This window comes from Mustelus asterias, chromosome 9 (genome assembly GCF_964213995.1).
Source record: "Mustelus asterias chromosome 9, sMusAst1.hap1.1, whole genome shotgun sequence".
NCBI classification, from domain to species: Eukaryota; Metazoa; Chordata; class Chondrichthyes; order Carcharhiniformes; family Triakidae; genus Mustelus; species Mustelus asterias.
The window spans coordinates 67,479,668-67,494,671 of record NC_135809.1 but is presented as its reverse complement, the minus strand read 5'-3'; the positions used below and the strand labels follow the sequence as shown (position 1 = coordinate 67,494,671).

Here is a 15,004-nt window from a genome sequence, read left to right as displayed (position 1 = left end):
CTTTAACCTGGTGTTGTGAGACTTCTTACTGTCCATAATTAACTGGCAGGTAGGTACTGGAGTCATAGAATCCCTACAATACAGAAGGAAGCCATTCAGCCCATCGAGTCAGCACTAACCACAATCCCACCCAGGCCCTTTTCCCATAACTCCACATATATACACTGCTAATCCCCTGACATTAGGGTCAATTTAACATGGCCAATCAACCTAACCCGCACATCTTTGGACTGATGTGCTGCATGTCTGACAGAGCTATATATCTATATCTATATATCTCTTGATGTGAAAGCTCTCCCTCCTGCAGCTGTACTGCCTTCTCTGCTAACGGCTTCTTGTTGTGTTCTTTGATCTCCCAAGTTCAATCACAACGTGCTGACCACGAAGCAGACTGTCTCCTACCTGCACGAAGGGAAACCCCAGGGTAGTTTCAGCCACCTGCTGGAGGGCGGGGCCACGCGGGTTCAGGGGGCGGGGCCACGCGGGTTCAGGGGGCGGGGCCACGCGGGTTCAGGGGCGGGGCCACGCGGGTTCAGGGGCACGCCAGGTCAAGGGGTGGGGCCATGCGGGGTTCGGCGCTCCCGGAGCCGCGCAAATTGTGCGATGGCCCCGGGCAGGCGGGAGGCCCCGGATTGACTGCTGTGCTCCGGGCTGCGGAGAGACTGCAGCTGCAGAGAGATTTCCCGGGAGCTCTGGAGGCTTCAGTGCGAGGCCTGGAGCAGAGCGGGAGCAGGTGAGAGATGAGGGGTGGGGACAGTGGGAGGCTGGTGGGTAGGGGGATGAGGGTGGGGAATAGTCAGAGTGTGGTGATTAGGGGCGAGGGGGGTGGGGACAGGGAGAGAGATGAGGGGTGGGGGTGGGGGTGGGGGTGGGGACAGTGGGAGGCTGGTGGGTAGGGGGATGAGGTTGGGGAATAGTCAGGGAGTGTGGTGATTGGGGGTGAGGGAGTGTGGGGGCAGGGAGAGAGATGAGGGGTGGGGGTGGGGACAGTGGGAGGCTGGTGGGTAGGGGGATGAGGGTGGGGAATAGTCAGGGAGTGTGGTGATTGGGGGGTGTGGGGGCAGGGAGAGAGATGAGGGGTGGGGGTGGGGACAGTGGGAGGCTGGTGGGTAGGGGGATGAGGGTGGGGAATAGTCAGGGAGTGTAGTGATTGGGGGGTGAGGGAGTGTGGGGGCAGGGAGAGAGATTGGGGGTGGGGACAGTGGGAGGCTGGTGGGTAGGGGGATGAGGGTGGGGAATAGTCAGGGAGTGTGGTGATTGGGGGGGTGAGGGTGGGGGCAGGGAGAGAGTGGAGGCTTGATACCGGGTGAGGGGAGGAGGAGTGACACTGGGTATGTGTAACGTTAGGGACCCAGCTTCAATTCCAGCCTTGGGTTTGCAAGTTTTCCCCATATTTGCGTGGGTTTCTTCCGGGTGCTCCGGTTTCCTCCCACGGTGCAGAGATGTGCGGGTTAAGTGGATTGCCCCTGCAAAGTTGCCCCTTAGTGTGCAAAGATGTGTAGGTTAAGTGAATTGGTCATGGTGAATGTGTGGGGTTATGGGGCCTGGGTTGATACACTGTCAAAGTCGGTGCAGACTCGATGGGCTGAATGGCCTGGCCTTCTGCACTGTAAGTATTCTTTGATTGAAAAAAAAACAATGACCAAATGTGTGGAGTTCACTGTGAGGTATGTGTCTCTGTCTCTGAGGTTTCTGTTACCCACTTGGGAGACTGCTATTGCCCATATATTTTCTGATGGTATGTGTTGCATGTGGATCACTCATTTAACAGTTTGATTCTGTCTTCTCCTCTTCATTCAGCACTCTCCGGAGCAGCAGCGATGTGAGGTTCTCCTTGTGCATCATTGGAATTCAGGCTCTAGCTGAACTGAACCAGTGGGAGCAGGTGTTGGGCTGGGTTCTTGAAATCTATGAGATCCCAGAGAAAATACCTGCCAAAATCCTCCAAATCTGGTGAGTTTATTCATCTTTTTTGAAAGTGGAATACACATCAACATTAATCTCACACAGGCTTCGGGATGCTGGGCTGAATGGGCTTATACTGTGTGAAATGTGTGAATGGGGATAGGATGGAATTGTTTTCGGTGCAGGTATTGATGGGCTGAATGGCCTCCTTCTGCACTGTATGGATTATATTCTATGTTCCAAAAGCTCAGAGCTCCGTATAAGCACTGTGTATTGTTTGGGACAGCTTAGAGGGAGCTTTACCCTGTATGTAACCCTGTGCTGTTCAGAATCATAGAATCCCCACAGTGTGGAAGGAGGCCATTTGGCCCATCGAGTCTGCACCGACCACAATCCCAGCCAGATTCTATTCTCGTAATCCCACATATTTACCCAGCTAATCCCCTGACACTAGGGTCAATTTAGCAGAGCCGATCAACCTAACTTGCACATCTTTGGACTGTGGGAGGAAACCCACGCAGACATGGGGAGAATGTGCAAACTCCACACAGACAGTGATCCGAATCCGGAATTGAACCCGGGTTCCTGGCGCTGTGAGGCAGCAGTGCTAACCACTGCACCACCATGACGTCCCTTTTTTCTTAAATGCAAATTCTTTAAACTCTTCAAATATTCATAGAATCCTACAGTACAGAAGGAGGCCATTCGACCCATCGAGTCTGCATCGACCATAATCTTACCCCAGGCCCTATCCCCACAACTCCACGTATTTACCCCGCTAACCCCTCTAACCTACACATCCTGGGACACTAAGGGACAATTTAGCATGGCCAATTAACCTAACCTGCACATCTTTGGAGTGTGGGAGGAAACCGGAGCACCTGGAGGAGACCCACGCAGACATGGGGAGAAGGTGCAAACTCGACATAGACAATCTGGGAATCGAACCCAGGTCCCTGGAGCTGTGAGGTAGCAGTGCTAACCACATTCGAAGCTGATAAAGTTGTTTATTGTCTTGTGTTTACCAGCATCGCTCTGTACAGCAAGGTTGGAGAGCCAGGCCGCGTGCACCAAACAGTTGAAATCTGGCTGAAGTACTGCAATAGTCCGAGTGCCCTGGGCTGTGGTCCAGGGCTGGTGTTGGAGATGTATCTGCTGCATGTGCTGCTACCGCTTGGGCTTCATGCAGAAGCAGAAGAAGTGATTCTGGACACGGTATTGTTGACAGAGCAGCAGAGGGGAACAATGCTACAAGTCATAGAGAATAGGAGGACCCAGCAAATGGAGCAAGCGTCAGTGGACAGCAGGAGCCTCATCCCAGCAGGCTGTAGCCAGCGCAGACAGCCAGGTAATGACGTTCCAGTGCGGATTCCCTCCCTCACTCTGTGTAACTATGTTTATCCTCATCCAGCAAAAGTACAGCTGCTGCTCCGCAAGGCTGTTTACCCCTTTTCCCTGAACTGACAGGGATACTTAGTTAATGGGTGCTAACAGCCCGCCCTCCACACTGTTCTGGTCTGCATTAGATACTCATCAACAGGATACTGAACCATGAAGGAAGTGAAGAAACATCATACAAGCTCAATCCTACTGTGGTTGCCCAGTGCTGAGGTTGCCCACACATGGCTCAGTGGTTAATAAAAATACAATACTGCTGCCTCACAGCGCCAGGGACCAGGATTTGATTCCTGGCATGGATCACTGTCTGTGCGGAGTCTATGTGCGGACATGCTGGTTAGGTGCATTGGTCACACTAAATTCTTCCTCAGTGTACCCGAACAGGCACTGGAGTGTGGTGACTAGGGAATTTTCACAGTAACTTCATTGCAGTGTAAGCCTAGTTGTGACACTAATAAATAGACTTTAAAAACAGTGTGGGGGACAGAATGAGGTAATTCACACATCAGTATGTTTGTCAGAGTATATCATCTATTCATACTCTGCTAGCAACAGAATAAATGGACTCTTGTAAACACGTGTTATTGAGTTAACAACTTCAGGAAATTTATAATGAATAATTATTCCCAGGAATGGGAAAAGTAAACATTGCCACCAACTTCTCTACATCACTCCCAACGGTATCATCAAAATCACCTCTCCATCTCCCACTGGCTTCTTCCCAGCACTCCCTCTCTCTCCCCACCTCCCCCAGCCCATGCTGTAGCTTTGAAACTTCTCTTAGCAAAGTCACAAATGATATCTTGTGTGACTGTGTCCCCCTTCACCAATACCTCTCTTGCTTCCATTCTTTACTATTCAGTCATAGTCATGGAGGTTTACAGCATGGAAACAGTTCCTTTGGCCCAACTTGTCCATGCCGCCCTCTTTTTTTAAACCCCAAAGCTAGTCCCAATTGCCCGCATTTGGCCCATATCCGTCTATACCTATCTTACCCGTGTAACTGTCTAAATGCTTTTTAAAAGACAAAATTGTACCTGCCTCTACTACGACTTCTGGCAGCTTGTTCCAGATGCCCACTACCCTCTGAAAAAATTGCCCCTCTGGACACTTTTGTGTATCTCCCCCCTCACCTTAAACCTATGCCCTCTAGTTTTAGACTCCCCTACCTTTGGGAAAAGATATTGGTTGATCGATGCCCCTCATTATTTTATAGACCTCTATAAGATCACCCCACGGTCTTCTACGCTCCAGAGAAAAAGTTCCCAGTCTATCCAGCCTCTCCTTATAACTCCAACCATCAAGTCCCAGTAGCATCCCAGTAAATCTTTTCTGTACTCTTTTCAGTTCAATAATCTCCTTTCTATAATGGGGTGACCAGAACTGTATACAGTATTCCAAATGTGGCCTTACCAATGTATTGTACAACTTCAACAAGACATTCCAACTCCTGTATTCAATATTCTGACCAATGAAACCAAACATGCTGAATGCCTTCTTCACCAATCTGTCCACCTGTGACTCCACTTTCAAGGAGCTATGAACCTGTACCCCTAGATCTTTTTGTTCTGTAGCTCTCCCCAACGCCCTACCATTAACTGAGTAAGTCCTGCCCTGGTTCAATCTACCAAAATGCATCACCTCACATTTATCTAAATCAAACTCCATCTGCCATTCGTCAGCCCACTGACACAATTGATCAAGATCCCATTGCAATCCAAGATAACCTTCTTCACTGTCCACTATGCCACAAATCTTGGTGTCATCTGCAAACTTACTAACCATGCCTCCTATATTCTCATCCAACTCATTAATATAAATGACAAATAACAGTGGACCCAGCACTGATCTCTGAGGCACACCGCTGGTCACAGGCCTCCAGTTTAAAGTACAACCACCTTCTGTCATAGAACATCGAACAGTACAGCACAGAACAGGCCCTTCGGCCCACGATGTTGTGCCGAGCTTTATCTGAAACCAAGATCAAGCTATCCCACTCCCTATCATCCTGGTGTGCTCCATGTGCCTACCCAATAACCGCTTAAATGTTCCTAAAGTGTCTGACTCCACTATCACTGCAGGCAGTCCATTCCACACCCCAACCACTCTCTGCGTAAAGAACCTACCTCTGATATCCTTCCTGTATCTCCCACCACGAACCCTATAGTTATGCCCCCTTGTAATAGCTCCATCCACCCGAGGAAATAGTCTTTGAACGTTCACTCTATCTATCCCCTTCATCATTTTATAAACCTCTATTAAGTCTCCCCTCAGCCTCCTCCGCTCCAGAGAGAACAGCCCTAGCTCCCTCAACCTTTCCTCATAAGACCTACCCTCCAAACCAGGCAGCATCCTGGTAAATCTCCTCTGCACTCTTTCCAGCGCTTCCACATCCTTCCTATAGTGAGGTGACCAGAACTGCACACAATACTCCAAATGTGGTCTCACCAAGGTCCTGTACAGTTGCAGCATAACCCCACGGCTCTTAAACTCCAACCCCCTGTTAATAAAAGCTAACACACTATAGGCCTTCTTCACAGCTCTATCCACTTGAGTGGCAACCTTTAGAGATCTGTGGATATGAACCCCAAGATCTCTCTGTTCCTCCACAGTCTTCAGAACCCTAAGCCAAGTCACTTGATGACTTGCTGGGCCAAGTCATCAAGCCAATTTTGTATCCATTTGGCTATGACACCCTGGATCTTGTGAGATTTAACTTTATGCAACAACCTATCTTGCGGTACCTTATCAAAGGCCTTGTTAAAGTCCATGTAGATAACATCAACTGCACTGTCCTCATCTACCTTCTTGGTTACCCCTTCAAAAAACTCACTCCAATTTGTGAGACATGATTTTCCACTCACAAAGAGAATCATCTTCAATGGCTTCTCTTCCCATCCCTTCACCATCAAACCTGTAGTGCACTAAAGATCCTTCTGTTACTCAGTGACATTATCCAAAAGCACAATGTCAGTTGCCTCATGTACACTGACGGCGTCCAGCTCTCCCTCCTACTCCCCCACTGCTTCAGAGTTACCAAGTTGTTTATATGATGTCTGCATGAGACCAAACTTTCTGCCATTAAATATTAGGAAGACATTGGCAGTCCTCATCCCCAGTTACCCCACACACATTCTGTTTCTTAGTCACCAACTCGATCCCTGTCCTTGACTACTGTCTCAGGCTAAACCAGACCATTTGTAACCTTCATTTCATATTTGATTCAGACGTGCTTATGACTACACATTCACACCATCACTAAGACCATCAATTTCTATCTCTGATATTGCCCAACTCTCTGTCTCAACTCAACCGCTGCTGCAATCCTCTCCTATGCCTCTGTTAGCTTGAAACTTGATTCAACCACTGTCCTGAACAAACTCCCATCTTGCATGCTCTTAACAGTATTGACGCAATTGAGTTTTAGAAAAATGATGGAAGCTCGTTATGATGTCGTATCTTCTCTCTCTCTCCAGCAGAAAACTCTTTCTTCAAAGTTATCCAGCAAGTCCTGGCCTTGTCCACTAGGTGTCTACATTCAATATTTCTTCGCAAGTTATTTTTGGCTGTGTTTTTAGCCTACCTGCTGATTGTCAGACTGGACCCTGGTGAGTGTGTTCCACTAGTTGATGTTTCCCCTTTCTCCCAACTTCTTTCTCCAAAGACATGGATGTAGATGACATTTTTCCCTGAACTCTGACAATGCTGTTCTCAGAGCAGTCAGTAAGACTCTTTTATTACGAGTATCTATCCCTCCTGACAATATGAGCCATGATGTGGAGATGCTGGTGTTGGGCTGGGGTTGTCAAGATGAGAGGTCACACGACACCAGGTTATAATTCAATAAGTTTATTTGAAATCACAAGCTTTCGGAGCACTTAGTTTCACAGACCTCTCCACTCCATAAGCCTTTTTTTTTCCTTCATTCAGTGGACATGGGCTTCGCTGGCTGGGCCAGCATTTATTGCCCATCCCTAATTGCCCTTGAAACTAAGTGGCTTGCTGGGCCATTTCAAAGTGCAGTTGAGAGTCAACCACATTGCTGTGGCTCTACAATCATATGTAGGCCACACCGGGTAGAGATGACAGATTTCCTTTCCTCAAGGACATTAGTGAACCAGATGGGTTTTTCCAACAATTGACAATGGTTTCTCATCAGTAGATTATTAATTCCAGATTTATTTTTTATTGAATTCAAATGCCATCACCTGCCGTGGCAGAATTCGAACCCAGGCCCCCAGAACATTAGCTGAGTTTCTGGATTAATAGTCTAGCGATAATACCACTAGGCCATTGCCTCCCTTTCTACTGACACTAAAGCTTATTCAGCACGTAACTAATTCTCTAGAAGTGCTTAACTAATTTCAAACAGCTCCAATGATTCTAGGACATTGTACTATGGCTTTTGCCCAGATTTGCTAATCCTATCACCACAGCAGATCTGTACTGAACTGTCCCCAATCAAGAGTCTACCTAACAGTAACTGCATTGTTGCTTAGATTTCTTCTGGTCATTTGAACACTGGATTTTAAATTTCTGATCCAAAATTATTATTTAGGCTCAGAATTGCAAGATAGGAATCATTAATCTGTGGTGTATTAGGGTTACCACCATATGCATGGTGGAGATTGGCCAAGAGGTGACTTGTTGAAACGACTACAGTGGTATCCTGAGTACTGAAACCAAGATACAAGTGTTGGAGGAGATTGGGTTATTGCAAAAGGGCAGAGGCTCTTGGGCTTTCTGACTTTGAGATATCTAAGAAGCAAGCACTGAGAGAAAGTAAATATTATTTCAATTTTAAGAGTAGGGTAAGGAAATTCGAGGATTGATACCAGTAAGTTCTTCTCTGACCAACACATGGGATGGACTCTTGCACAGAAAATGACCACCTGACCCAGGTTTTTCAAAGACCCCCTCAACCTGTCCCAGCCCCCTACTCTTTGCCTATGAACCAACATTCCTTTGGGAATGTTGAGTCTGTTTTCTCCATCCATTCTCTCGTCTCTTCACTCCCATTCTCACTGATCAGTACAATTGACTGCTTATCAATTTCTCAATGACCTTATTTGTTCCTATTGCTGTCTTTTTCCAAAGCCTCTCCAGCAGCCATATCTTGGCTCCCCAGTCTCCGGAACATCATCAGTCAGATTTGGAAGACTATGTTTGCTCCCTACAACAAGGCAAGAATTGGCAAGTGAGTGTTGGTGTGTCCTGTTTGAGGTCTTTGTCGAGTAGATGCAGATGAAGTCCTGGAAGCAGAGAAAATTCACAGTGACCAGCATCAGCAAACCATTCTGCATTGTCAAGTCTCTCTGTTTTACAGCCTCAGTATGGGGCAGATTAGAGAAATGTTATTGTTTTGTTCAACCTTCTCCAGCAATAACTCCTCCAATTAACGCACTAATCTGTGGCCAGGGCAGTGATTATGTCTGTTTATCTATTGCTGCTGTTAGTGTAGCCTGGACATGGGATCTTTCTGATCTGTCTATCGGCAGCTACCGGGCGGCACGGTAGCACAGTGGTTAGCACTGCTGCTTCACAGCTCCAGGGTCCCGGGTTCGATTCCCGGCTCGGGTCACTGTCTGTGTGGAGTTTGCACATTCTCCTCGTGTCTGCATGGGTTTCCTCCGGGTGCTCCGGTTTCCTCCCACAGTCCAAAGATGTGCGGGTTAGGTTGATTGGCCAGGTTAAAAAAAAAAAATTGCCCCTTAGAGTCCTGGGATGTGTAGGTTAGAGGGATTAGCGGGTAAATATGTGGGGGTAGGGCCTGGGTGGGATTGTGGTCGGTGCAGACTCGATGGGCCGAATGGCCTCCTTCTGCACTGTAGGGTTTCTATGATTTCTATGAATGTTGTCCTGTAAATGGATTGTGTTGAAGGATTGTCCATTGCAATCAATACAACACAGATTTCCAAAGAAGCTGACTCTGGCAATGCTATGGAGCGAATCAAATGGGGTGCATTTTTGTGTGTAATCTGTAGCAAAATGGCAATTAAAGTTCCACCTAAACTTGACATTTGTTTTGACTTTGTTGTTGGGAATTAAGTTTCCTGAGGTGTTTCTATCTGTTAATTGAGGTTAAGTTTCCTGAACTGTAATTCTATCTATTAATTGGGATTAAGTTTCCTGGGCTGTGATCCTATCAGCTTGATTTTGCTAAGATTGTTGACACCCTGTCAGGAACCATCCCCAGGTCCTGATGCCAGTGGAGGTCAGAGTGGATGCATGTCAGCATTTTGTATGGTGTGACCACAACATCCATCCAGTTTTGGATGTGAATAGTGGGCTCAGCGGCAAGTAGTGGGCCATTTAATGGGTTCCTGTCAGCCTTCAAAGTGCATACAGTTGTGCAGGACCAGTCTCTTAGCACATCAACATGGAGGCTGTTGTGGGAGTGGACCCCACAGTTCTGCAACACCTTCCTGCAGGTGATGGTATTCTGAACCAGGAGGAACACCTTGTATTAAGAGAGTGATGATGGAAAGAGACCAACCAGATGGTGAAGGACTTTGGACATTGCCTGAGAGATCAGCAGCTACATTGTGGTAATGGAGTCATTATGTCACAGGAGGCCATTCCACTCGTTGAGTCTCTGCTGTCCTCTGCATAGCAACAGTAAGAGTTTTAACAACACCAGGTTAAAGTCCAATAGGTTTATTTGGTAGCAAATGCCATTAGCTTTCGGAGCGCTGCTCCTTCGTCAAATGGAGTGGATATCTGCTCTCAAATTATCCACTCCATCTGACGAAGGAGCAGCACTCCGAAAGCTAATGGCATTTGCTACCAAATAAACCTGTTGGACTTTAACCTGGTGTTGTTAAAACTCTTACTGTGTTTACCCCAGTCCAACGCCGGCATCTCCACATCATCTCTGCATAGCAATCCAGTCTATCCCATTCCCCTGAACTATTCAAAGAACAATACAGCACAGGAACAGGCCCTTCGGCCCTCCAAGCCTGTGCCGCTCATGTGCCCAACTAGACCATTTGTTTGTATCCCTCTATTCCCAGTCTGTTCATGTGGTTATCTAGATAAGCCTTAAACGCTCCCAGTGTGTCCGCCTCAATCACCTTGCTTGGCAGTGCATTCCAGGCCCCCACCACCCTCTGTGTAAAATACGTCCCCCTGACATCTGTGTTGAACCTTGCCCCCCTCACCTTGAACCTGTGACCCCTTGTGTTCTTCACCTCTGACCTGGGAAAAACCTTCCCACTGTTCACCCTATCTATGCCTTTCATAATTTTATACACCTCTATTAGGTCGCCCCTCATCCTCCCTCTTTCCAGGGAGAACATCCCCAGTTTACCCAATCTCTCCTCATAGCTAAGACCCTCCATACCAGGTAACTTCCTGGTAAACCTTTTCTGTACTCTCTCCAAAGCCTCCATGTCCTTCTGGTAGTGTGGCGACCAGAACTGGACGCAGTATTCCAAATGTGGCCGAACCAACGTTCTATACAGCCGCAACATCATATGCCAACTTTTATATTCTATGCCCCGTCCAATAAAGGCAAGCATGCCATATGCCTTCTTGACCACCCTCTCCCCCTGTGCTGCCACCTTTTAAGGACCTGTGGACTTGTACACTCCTGTGTTTCCTGTAGGTTTATTTCTTTCAAATGTCTAATTTCTAATTTGCTTTTGAAATCATTTATCATCTTTGCTTCCAACTCATTACCACTCAGTGTAAAAACATTCCTCCTCACATTCCTCTCTGTATCTCCTTCATAGAACATAGAACAATACAGCACAAGAACAAGCCCTTCAGCCCACAAAGTTGTGCCGAACATGAAGCCAAATAATACTGATCCCTTCTGCCTTGCTCCAGACCCCTCTATTCCTGACATATTCTTGTGTTTATCTAAAAGCCACATAAACACTCCTATTGTATCTGCCTGTACCACCACCCCGGCACAAAACCTTAAATCCATGTCCTCTAATCTTTGTATGATCAACCAATGGGAACAGCGTTTCTTTGCCTACCTTATCTAAACCTGTCTTCACCTTGTACACCTCTATCAGACCTGCCCTTCACTCCAGTGAGAACAATCACAGCTCCTCCAGCCTAACCTTGTCACTAAAGCCCCCTCATTCTTGGAACCATTCTGGTAAATCTCCCTCCGCACCTTCTCAAAGATCTTCACACCCTTCCTAAAGTGTGGTGACCAGAATTGGGCACACATCTCTCTGGCCAATGCCTAACTAGAGCCTTATAAAGGTTCAGCATAACTTTTCTACTTTTGGACTCAGCGTTTCTATTCTTGAAGCCCAAGATCCCATGTATATATTGTGTATCACAGCCAAGGAGCAAGGGCACACCTCCATGTGGTCAAAGGGAAGAGGCCAAGTTTTCTGGGGCATGACTGGTTCAGCAAAATTCCATTGAACTGGGTTGAGTTAAGTCTGCAGGATGGATGTATGTTATGGGGATCAAAAATGCCGTTTGCAAGTCTTGGATGAAATTCGTGAGGCTCATCCGGGTGCTTCTAGAATGAAAATTCCAGCCAGGTCATACATTTGGTGGCCGAATATGGATCTGGACTTGGAGAACGCAATGAAATCCTGTTCAACATGTCAGGTAACCCAGAGATGGCGCCACCAGTGCCATTTCAGCCTTGGGAGTGGCCTGATAGCCAGTGGTCCAGACTACATGTGGACTCTGCAGGACCTTTTATGAACCGCATGTTTTTTTGTGGTAGATGTGCATTTGAAATGGTTGGAAGCACACATCATGAGTAATATTACAGCTGCTGTGACGATTGAGAAACTACTTCAAATTTTTGCAACTCATGGTCTACCAGATTTGTTTATTTTGGGTAAGAGCACCATGTTTATAAATTTATTTCAAGAATTCATGCCAAAGAATAGTATTCGCCATGTGCATACTGTGCCATTTCATCCAGTTTCGAATGGTTTGGTGGAGTGAGCTGTTCAACTCTGATGGAGAGTTTGAAGAGAATGGTAGGTGATCCTTTGAGTACAAAGCTCTCCAGATTTTTATTCCCTGCCACATCACACCAGAATTCACAACTGAGCTCTCACCAGTGGAACTGTTTGATAGCAGACTGAAGTCTCATCTGGATCTGCTTCATCCAGAGTTCAAGAGCAAAAGTAAGCAGGAGACAAGAGAAGCAGAAGGAAGAATACAGAGAGGCAGTTCAAACCAGATGATCAGGTTTACATTAGGAACTTTGGTAGTAACCAGAAGTGGTTACCATGAATAATTTTAAACCAGAGTGGACCAATATCTTGGGTCGTCAGACTGCGAAATGGAAGAGTTGTTTGCAGACACCAAGACCATATTTGTGTACATTGTGACTCAGAGTCAGGAAAAGTTTCAAATAACATGGCACAAAGTAATGCTGCTGTGGGCATTCACTACAAAGTGTTTCCAAGTTTGCCAGTTGACTCTGCTGGGGGAGTGGAAGTGGAACATTCCGTTACAGATTCTTGATCTACCTTTTCATCTATGATTCCAGATCAACCATTACAAGATTCACCTGTGGTTTGCATAGGTCGCAACAAAATCACAAGACTCCTCACACATTCTTGAAGGAAGGGATGGAAATGATGTAGACATTACCTTTGTTGTATTTCTTTCCTGAAAGGAGAGAAATTCAAGGGGGGGGGGGAATAAGCTTCGGTATTCTTATAAGCCTTTTTTCCTATGTCATTGTCTTACTGCCGTCTGAGGGTTCTGAGTATGTGCGGGTTTCGGAGGGCTTTTCAGTCTGCAAGAGAATGTTCTGCAAGCAAGACCCGTTTTACTCGTGTTCCTGTTTTCATAGTTATTGCTGTTGCTGTTTATAAACTTTGTTATTTTATTGTATAAAGATTCTTCTTTTGACAATACATTTGACTACTTTTATTCAAGTTACTACCCTTACAAAGAACAAAGAAAAGTACGGCACAGGAACAGGCGCTTTGGCCCTCCAAGCCTGTGCCAATCATGCCTAAACTAAAACTGTATGCACTTACGGAGTTCGTATCCTTCCATTCCCATCCTATTCATGTATTCATCTAGTTGCCACTTAAATGCCGCTATCGTACCTGCTCCCACTGCCTCCCCGGGCAGTGTGTTCCAGACATTTACCACCCTCTGTAAAAAAAAAAAAAATTCTCCCACATCTCTAAACTTTTCCCCACACATTTTTCCCCCAGTACTTGAATTTTCTACCCGAGGAAAGAGCATCTGACTATCCACTCTGTCCATCCCATTCATAATCTTGTAGGCCTCTTATCAGGTCACTCCTCAACCTCTGTCATTCCAGTGAGAACAAACCGACTTTATCCAATCTTTGTTCATAACCAATACCCTCCAGACCAGGCAACATCCTGGTAAATCTCTTCTGTACACAATATTCTAAATGAGGCCTAACTAAGATTCTGTACAACTGCAGCATGACCTGCAAATTTTTATATTCAATGCCCCGACCAATGAAGGCAAGCATGCCGTATGCCTCCTTGATTATTTTATCCATCTGCGTTGCCACTTTCAGTGATCGGTGGACATGTACGCCCAGATCTCTCTGCCTGTCAATATTATATTCCTAAGGGTTCTACCATTTACTGTATCATCCCTACATGCTTTGGACCTTCCAAAATGTGATATCTCTCACTAGTCTGGATTAAACTCCATCTGCCATTTCTCTGCCCAAGTCTCCAACCAGTCTATATCTTGCTGCATCCTCTGACAATCCTCTTCACTGTCTGCAACTCCACCAATTTTTATGTTGTCTGCGAACTTACAAATGAGACCAGCTACATTTTGCTCCAAATCATTTATCTATACTATGAATAATAAAGGTCCCAGAACTGATCCCTGTGGAACACCACTAGTCACAGTCTTCCATTCAGAAAAGCACCCCTCTACTGCTACCCTCTGTCTTCTATGACCAAGCCAGTTCTGTATTCATCTTGCCAGCTCTCCTCTGATCCTTCACCTTTCGTACCAGTCTACCATGAGGCTTGTCAAAGGCTTTACTGAAGTCATAGAATCATCATAGAATCATAGAAACCCTACAGTGCAGAAGGAGGCCATTCGGCCCATCGAGTCTGCACCGACCACAATCCCACCCACGCCCGACCCCCACACATTTACCCGCTAATCCCTCTAACCTACGCATCTCAGAACTCTAAGGGGCAATTTTTAACCTGGCCAATCAACCTAACCCGCACATCTTTGGACTGTGGGAGGAAACCGGTGCACCCGGAGGAAACCCACGCAGACACGAGGAGAATGTGCAAACTCCACACAGACATTAAATTAAGCATAAACAGCAGCAGAGGCTGGTTGCGCATAATGGCCTGTTTCTGTGTCTTGTATCTTGTGAGATGTGCGCCCAGTGCCAATCCTCGTACGAAGGAAGGGATGGAAACTATGTAGGTTTGGAAGGATGCTAGTGTAAGTCCTGGGCCAGTGCAATGTTAGGATCAACACATCTGATTGTGAATGTTGGTGGTGGAATGGGATAGTTAACTTTAACTGAACTCTGTATCCTCAGTGAAGAAAAACATAAGACATTGTTCAAGAGAGGAGTGGTTCAGGGGGTAGTGTAGCTAACCTGGCAATCTTGATCCCAGAGGGGAGGAGGTTGCCTCAGTGCAGACGGTCAGTGATGGTGAGATTGTAACACGGCAGAAAGATGGTGAAAGTTTATTCACTGATACTAAGGGAAATTATGGAGTTATTAGCCATA

At 46.4% G+C, this 15,004-nt stretch overlaps 1 protein-coding gene across 3 annotated transcripts; it reads left to right on the top strand.

Moving 5' to 3' along the window:
• Positions 1-534: 534 nt before the first annotated feature.
• On the top strand, positions 535-13,157 carry LOC144498732 (peroxisome assembly protein 26-like). 3 transcript variants are annotated; one of them, XM_078220319.1, is made up of 6 exons: positions 535-733; positions 1,801-1,953; positions 2,934-3,253; positions 6,780-6,911; positions 8,401-8,500; positions 12,785-13,157. In XM_078220319.1, the coding sequence occupies exons 1-6, from the start codon at positions 564-566 to the stop codon at positions 12,879-12,881; spliced, it is 972 nt and encodes a 323-aa protein (XP_078076445.1). In that variant the 5' UTR covers positions 535-563; the 3' UTR covers positions 12,882-13,157. The 3 variants fall into 3 exon arrangements, with proteins under 3 accessions (XP_078076445.1, XP_078076443.1, XP_078076446.1); XM_078220317.1 differs by lacking the exon at positions 535-733 and adding an exon at positions 1,353-1,667; XM_078220320.1 differs by lacking the exons at positions 535-733; positions 12,785-13,157 and adding exons at positions 1,356-1,667; positions 11,037-12,778.
• Positions 13,158-15,004: the final 1,847 nt, after the last annotated feature.